This window comes from Cynoglossus semilaevis, chromosome 5 (assembly GCF_000523025.1).
Source record: "Cynoglossus semilaevis isolate Cse_v1.0 chromosome 5, Cse_v1.0, whole genome shotgun sequence".
In the NCBI taxonomy this organism is placed as follows: Eukaryota; Metazoa; Chordata; class Actinopteri; order Pleuronectiformes; family Cynoglossidae; genus Cynoglossus; species Cynoglossus semilaevis.
The window spans coordinates 15,380,674-15,387,534 of NC_024311.1; the positions used below are offsets into that span (position 1 = coordinate 15,380,674).

At 40.4% G+C, this 6,861-nt stretch overlaps 3 protein-coding genes across 3 annotated transcripts in view; 2 read left to right on the forward strand and 1 right to left on the reverse strand.

Moving 5' to 3' along the window:
• Positions 1-6,304, forward strand: part of LOC103379248 (ankyrin repeat and BTB/POZ domain-containing protein 2-like) — a 15,336-nt gene extending 9,032 nt beyond the window's left edge. The window contains exons 4-18 of the mRNA XM_025055797.1: positions 314-518; positions 987-1,139; positions 1,229-1,394; positions 1,827-1,916; positions 2,005-2,088; positions 2,244-2,340; positions 2,761-2,896; positions 2,981-3,237; positions 3,547-3,725; positions 3,840-3,945; positions 4,029-4,131; positions 4,376-4,448; positions 4,582-4,650; positions 5,260-5,373; positions 5,446-6,304. Of these exons, the coding sequence (XP_024911565.1) occupies positions 314-518; positions 987-1,139; positions 1,229-1,394; positions 1,827-1,916; positions 2,005-2,088; positions 2,244-2,340; positions 2,761-2,896; positions 2,981-3,237; positions 3,547-3,725; positions 3,840-3,945; positions 4,029-4,131; positions 4,376-4,448; positions 4,582-4,650; positions 5,260-5,373; positions 5,446-5,676 (2,063 nt within the window). The 3' untranslated portion in view covers positions 5,677-6,304. The remainder of the gene's footprint in view (positions 1-313; positions 519-986; positions 1,140-1,228; positions 1,395-1,826; positions 1,917-2,004; positions 2,089-2,243; positions 2,341-2,760; positions 2,897-2,980; positions 3,238-3,546; positions 3,726-3,839; positions 3,946-4,028; positions 4,132-4,375; positions 4,449-4,581; positions 4,651-5,259; positions 5,374-5,445) is intronic.
• A 180-nt stretch (positions 6,305-6,484) lies between these two features.
• Positions 6,485-6,861, reverse strand: part of LOC103379247 (histone H3) — a 7,106-nt gene continuing 6,729 nt past the window's right edge. The window contains exon 2 of the mRNA XM_008310735.3: positions 6,485-6,560. Coding sequence (XP_008308957.1) covers positions 6,522-6,560 — 39 coding nt within the window. The 3' untranslated portion in view covers positions 6,485-6,521. The remainder of the gene's footprint in view (positions 6,561-6,861) is intronic.
• Positions 6,574-6,861, forward strand: part of LOC103379255 (histone H2A-like) — a 1,250-nt gene continuing 962 nt past the window's right edge. Inside the window, exon 1 of the mRNA XM_008310744.3 lies at positions 6,574-6,632. Within this exon, the coding sequence (XP_008308966.2) occupies positions 6,574-6,632 (59 nt within the window). The remainder of the gene's footprint in view (positions 6,633-6,861) is intronic.

A 6,861-nucleotide genomic window follows, 5' to 3' on the forward strand; every position in this document is an offset into this window, starting at 1 on the left:
TTAAAGTGAAAGTCACTAGATGGCAGCATTGCAGCTCCTTTAATTAACCTCATACTCATACTGTGGTCTGTACAGATAAATCAATAAATATTATTAGGTATCGGTTTATATCGTAATCAGAAGTTAAGTCTTTGGACAATATCTGTTTATCGGATATCTGCAAAAAGTTAATATTCGGACATCCATATTTTTATGTATTAAAAAAATGAGCAAACAGTTATTTTGTATTGTTATTTTTTTTCCCCATTTGATTTATTTTTACTATTGTCAGTCTTCTGCGTTGGTACTGTATAACCTTTCATCGTACTTGCAGGTGATCTGGTTTCCAGAGCGATGCACCACATGCAGCGTCTACGCTACTCCAGCTCCTGTACGAGCCCGGCCCGTTCGTCAAATCAGCCGTCAGTAACCTGGGCTTCAGACGCCCTGCGGACACTCTATTACTTTATATCCAGTCCAGGGATGGAACCGTTGGAGAACCCCAACCTGGAACTGTCCATGACACTGAGCAGAGAGAGGTCTGTGTCCATTCTGGTCTGTAAGAAATATACGAAGATATTGTATATATATATATATATATAGTCAAAGTTGTAATTAACAACAATAAACAATTATTTTTAATATAAATTTACTAAATAAATTTACTAAATAATCCCAAACGTGTGGTTAAGACTACAAACCTGCCATCGCAATGTGTTTAACATGATGAACCATTTCAAACATGACCTTATTCTTTCATTTAGTGACATTGCCCTCTAGTGGTCAAATATTGCAACTACGTTTAGGGTCGACCTAAAAACAGCAAAAAACATGCGGTGTGTCTGTGATTGTTTCTTATAAAATGTCTGTAAACGGACACGAAATGAATTTCGAAAATCAAAGATAAAAAAAATAAATAAATTGTTTGTAGCGAACTTTGTTTATCGCTTGAAAAACAACAACAAAACTGTCGTGGTAGTTATGATAGTATCCATGTCGTCCTGCAGGCCGTCCCTGCTCCTTCCTCCGCTCATGGAATGGATCCGAGTCGCTGTGGTTCACGCTGAACATCGCCGAAGCCTATTGGTGGACAGTGATGACGTCAGACAAACGGCCAGACAGCTTCTCCCTGGACTGGACTGTGAGCCCCGACAACTCAAGTAAGATATTCTAAAATGACAAATACAAATAATAAATAAATAAAAATATATATTTTTTTGTTATTTATTTTCTTATTGTATTCCTGCAGGTCGGAGTGCTGCTTCCAGTCCTTTAAATATCTGGATGCAGAAGCAGCTTCAGCCAAGTTCCAGCTGGACCTGGGCTTCAGGATGGTGTTGTGTGGACGGACTGATCTGACCCAACAGGCCTCGCAGCTTCTGGGGGCTGAGGGCGTGAACACCATGGATGACCAGGTCTTACTGAATGTATTATCACCAATTAAAAATCAGTATTCCTGGTTCTCACTGACACTGACACTTTTTTTTTCATAAACATGAACTAATTTAAATTTAAAGTATAAATTTTACAGTATCAAAAATGTACAATAGAGCAAATGTAAATATTTTTTAAAACGTGTAGAAATTTATTAAAGACATTTTACATCTAGTGTTTTTACAGACAAATAGTTAATAAACGTTGGGATAAATATTTACAGCTTCCTTTAGTGTCTCTGTGTGATCTACAGCAGCATATTTTCTGGGAGTAAAGTTTGTAAAATAAATGTTAAAGAAGATTTTTATGTCTTGATGGTTGTGTTAATTATTAACATTTGTTTTGTGATTTGTCGCATTAATCCTGATTAATTGGACTTGTACAACATAATGTTAATGTCTGTGCTCCTGCAGGGAATGACTCCTCTCATGTACGCCTCAGCAGCAGGAGATGAAGCTCTGGTTCAGATGCTCGTCGAGGCTGGTGCAAAGCTGGACCTGCAGGTGAAAATATATTTATGTAACATTTTCATGAATCACGGCTCGTTGTGTGTTAGATGACTGAGAGTGTGTGTCTGTGTATGTGTGTAAGGTTCCAAGCTTCTCCTCCACACACCCATCTGTTCATCCTGGGCTCAACTTTGCTGTGCTGCACAGTCCCCTCTGTGTGGCTCAGGTAAGAACCAAACACCGTCAGCCGCCGTCATTCAGGAAGCTTTACGATTATTTATTATATATATATATATAAAACGCACCTGCTGGTCATTTAGGGTATTACACATTATGCATGCTAACCTAAAAGAATTGCATCTCTGTTCCTTCCCTGTATAGCTGCTGCTGGAGGCTGGGGCAGATGTGGAGGGTGGAGCCCTGCTGGAGGATCAGGAGAGTTCAGCCGAGACGCCGCTCCAGTTGGCGGCAGCTGCAGGTACTTTTTTACCCCAGTAAAAAAACTGAATACAACATTTCCAGAAATTTTAATGTAACATCTCAAAAAATGACAACGTTCTTCAATTACTTTCAAGGATTTATTTTTACTTTAGAGTCAAGTGTAATATTTAGTGACATCTAATGGTGAAAGTGAAGTTTGCAGCATGCAGGTGATTCTCTTTTTTTTCTGGGAACCGCCACAAACCGTCGTGACCCAAGTCAATAGACGTTATTCGTAAACTCATGGGAAACATGATGCAATATGACCCCCCAAAAAATATCTTGCGACCCACCTGAGAGTCGCGACCCAGTCTTTGGGAAACAGTGCATTATTTGACAAATGGTCTTTTGGCACAAAATGAGTTTTCTGTACAATGAACTGTACAACGATAAGTAGAATTGAACTGATCTTTACCAGGTAACTATGAGATGGTGAGCCTGCTGCTAAACCACGGAGCAGACCATCTGCTCAGAGTGCATCATGGGAACTCATTGACGTCACCTCTGTATGAAGATATGAACTGCTTCAGCTACGCTGCGGCGCACGGACACAGGTGAGACTTTCCCTTCTATCAGGACAGTGTGGACACGTGGACGTGAGTGAGTTTTGTTTTGAAAACATGTCCCCACGTCACCAGGAATGTTCTCAGGAGGCTGTTGATGCAGCCCGAGCACAGGAAGGAGGACATCCTCTCCCTGGAGGAGATTCTGGCCGAGGGAGTGGAGAAAAATAAGGAGAAGGAGGAGGCGAAAGCTGCAGCTCATACCGCAGTTCCTAACTCCTGCGGCCCCGCTCCGAGAATGTGTAAGGCCAGGATGAAGGCTCTCCAGCAGGCGGCGTACTACAGCGCTGAGCACGGCTACCTGGATGTGACCACGGAGCTCAGAGAAATGGGTGAGGAATTATTTTTACTTGTAATCCAACGTCAACAGCATATATCCTATCATCAGGAGAAAAAAAACCCTGAGGAATTATTTTTACTTGTAATCCAAATCAACAGCATATATCCTATCATCAGAAAAAAAAACCAGCACACCACCAAACAAAAAATCTCACAAAAAGTATATGTAATGAAATATAATAATAATCTAGTTTAAATGCAGTTAAAAATGCAGTCCTGTTTAGTTGAACACAATGCTAAAATATACTGTCAGGAATTGAAGAAAGAAACACAACAATGTTTCGTCTACTGTGTTTGCCCAGGTGTTCCCTGGAGACTCCACACTTGGCTTCAGTCTCTTTCCCGGGCCCAACATCTGGGCAGGGACGACGTCATCGTCCGCCTCCTCACAGAGTTCTCCTCCATCAGGACGGAGGACTACGGTCCTGAGCTGCTGTCCTCAGGAATACCCCTCATGTTCAGCATGTTGGAGAGCAGCAAGGTGCGGTTTACAGTTTCAGATGTCGTCGTGATGACGTGTTCGTGTTCGTGTTCTGCAGAAACACTTTCCTCTAAAAAAATCTTCCTTGTTACTCTGCTGTGTTTGAATCTGCAGGACTACGTCATCACCAAGAGACTGGCGTCGGTTCTTGCTCACTGCTACGGCTCCTCTCCTGTCACACCGGTCCCAACGTTGGACATGACCATGTCCACACAGCTAGGTAACGTTGACGGAGTTGATGTGATCGTAAATAAAATCTGTTCCCAAGCAGACCATTTACATTTGTTATTATTTTTTGTGCAGATGTTCACTTTCTCAACAACCCCGACATGTCTGATGTGATATTTGTTGTTGAGGGACGACAGTTCTTTGCTCACCGGGTGTTGCTGATGTCGGCTTCTGAAAGGTTGGTTCCCTGACGATTGACCGACAATTAACGATTGGTCAATCAGGTTCTCTGAATAATCAGTTTGTACTCAAATAGAAAAAAAAGAGTAAAAACTTGAAACTGTTTTTACATGCTTTGTAGCACTTACGCGCAGCTTAGAGGGAACATTGGTCCTGACTGTGTTTTAATCTATATTTCAAAACTAAATCACATTTTAAAGAAACAATAACGACTTGTATTGAAATATCCACGGTGTTTTCAGATTCAGAAAGATGCTGACTGAGTCAACGGACGACGTCATTCATATTAATCTCTTGACCTACGGCACTTTTCAGGTGAGGCACTGACCATTCACTTTAAAATGATTTTTCTTAATGTATTTGGAGCATGTCTGAGAAGAACTGCTGAATGCACCTGGGTCTTTATAGCGATGGTCTTGTTAGGTTGATCCTGTGTTTGTGTCTACAGATGATGATGAAGTCTTTATACTGTGGAGGAACAGAGGGACTGCTCCTTTCACCGTCCGACGCATTAAAGGTAACGCTGCAGTAACTGGACCTGATGCATCACTGCCAATGGATCTCTGTTAGATTTTTTTAATTGTCATCACTGCTAGTGGATATGGTTTCAAATGTATTAGTAATCAGGATTTGACAACTATAGAATATTAATCATTACAGGTTAATTTGTACTTTATTTATTTTTATGACTTTTTTTTTGCTGTCAATTGCACACTTTACTTCAGTTTTTGATAAGACTTCAGACTGAATCTGAAAAAAATAGATATCTTTCTTCAAAGAAGCAAATGTGTTTTCATTATGCTAACATTAAAATAAACAATAGATTAAAATAATAAAATCCTGATCTTGCCATGAAAATATACAAACATTCTTCAACAGACGGAGAAGTGGAATTTTGACAGAGACGACAAACAAAAAAAACCTGCAATAAACAAACAAATAAAATAAAGAAAATTAAACATTCAACACCATGAAAAGAACCGGGTGGAGTGAGTTTTAATCAGGAAAATACAATAAAAGGAGAGCAGAGTGGGACATTTAAAGTAAATCAGTGTTGAACACCGACATTTGCATAACGACCCTAATGTTTTAACATATTTTAATGGCTTTTATTTTCCGGCCGTAGCTGCTGCCTGTGGCCACTTTCTTCCAGCTTAACGGTCTGCAGAGAAGCTGTGAGATGACACTTTCAACAAATCTAAATCTGGACAACGCCGTCAGCATCTACCAAATGGCAAAGGTTGACAAGTTTATCTTGATCTGGTTTAATGTTTTTGAGACAAAATACCAATTTCTTTTTGCACGTCTGCAGCACCACGGAGCTGCTGAACTCTTCAGGTTTTGTAAAGGATTCTTCCTGCAGTTCATGGATCAACTCCTGGACAGGGAGGACTTCCACCGCCTGCTGCTCGGTGGAGTGGGACAAGAACTCCTCCGTCCAGAGTCAGACACCTGGGATGAAGATGGTCCAAACCTCCTGAGGGACCTGGAGGCTGCACTGATTCAAAGACTGTACACACTTCATACTGCATGCCAAGAGTAGAATCACTGGAGATGTCGTTAGCTGTTCTGTAAATATTTGTTAAAAATTGAATTTTTTTTAACCTATTTAAATGTTATTTTATTGATTCCAGACTTTTAAAAGTCTTTCTAAAAAAGATTTTAAAGTAAAGTAGTATGGATTGTAAGCCAAAATAAAATATGCTGTAATAGGCTGTAAAAGAAAATATATATATATAATTATTAAGATATTTATCTGGTGTTAACTTAAAGATTAAGGGAAATGATTTTAAAGATATTTTCCCCCTTTTATTTAGAGTGAGATGGAAGCCAACTGGCAAGAATTTTGAGTTGCATAGTGTTAGATAAAATAATAATAGTTAAAAAAAAAAGTTAACAGATTTTACTTAGGTTTGTTTCTGTTCTGGGTCTTATATTTGCCAAATAGTGTTGTTTCCGATAGTTGTTAATAACAAAATAATAGATTTTGCAAAAAATGTAGCTGCAACTTCCTTTGGTGTAAAAATGAAACGTATGTCATGGGAGACATGTTGATGTTTTACAGATGTGTTTGAATCATTGTACCTAATAACATGTGAAATATGTTACTATTTTTCTATGAATAAACTCCAGCATAAATGTCTCCAGTGTCAAAGAGAACCATCATGTAGTCAGCTGCTAACACTATCACAGTTCCATCAGGAAGCTACATTTTCCATTGTCCTTTCACAAAAGTGAAGCCTTTAAATGTTTATTATTACCATGAATAAATAATGTTAAATAATATACAGCATTATTATACAGGACCAGAGACTTTGTTCTTTTGACTCAGGTGTGTGGCTCTTAAAAGAGCCGTTGTGTTGTCAGGCTGTAGGGGGAGATCAGATCTTAAGCCCTCTCTCCGCGGATACGGCGGGCCAGCTGGATGTCTTTGGGCATGATGGTGACTCTCTTGGCGTGGATGGCGCACAGGTTGGTGTCCTCGAACAGACCCACCAGGTAAGCCTCGCTGGCCTCCTGCAGAGCCATGACGGCGGAGCTCTGGAAGCGCAGGTCGGTCTTGAAGTCCTGAGCGATCTCTCTGACCAGCCGCTGGAAAGGCAGCTTACGGATGAGAAGCTCCGTGGATTTCTGATAACGACGGATCTCACGCAGAGCAACGGTACCGGGCCTGTAACGATGAGGCTTCTTCACACCGCCGGTGGCCGGGGCGCTTTTACCGGGAGCC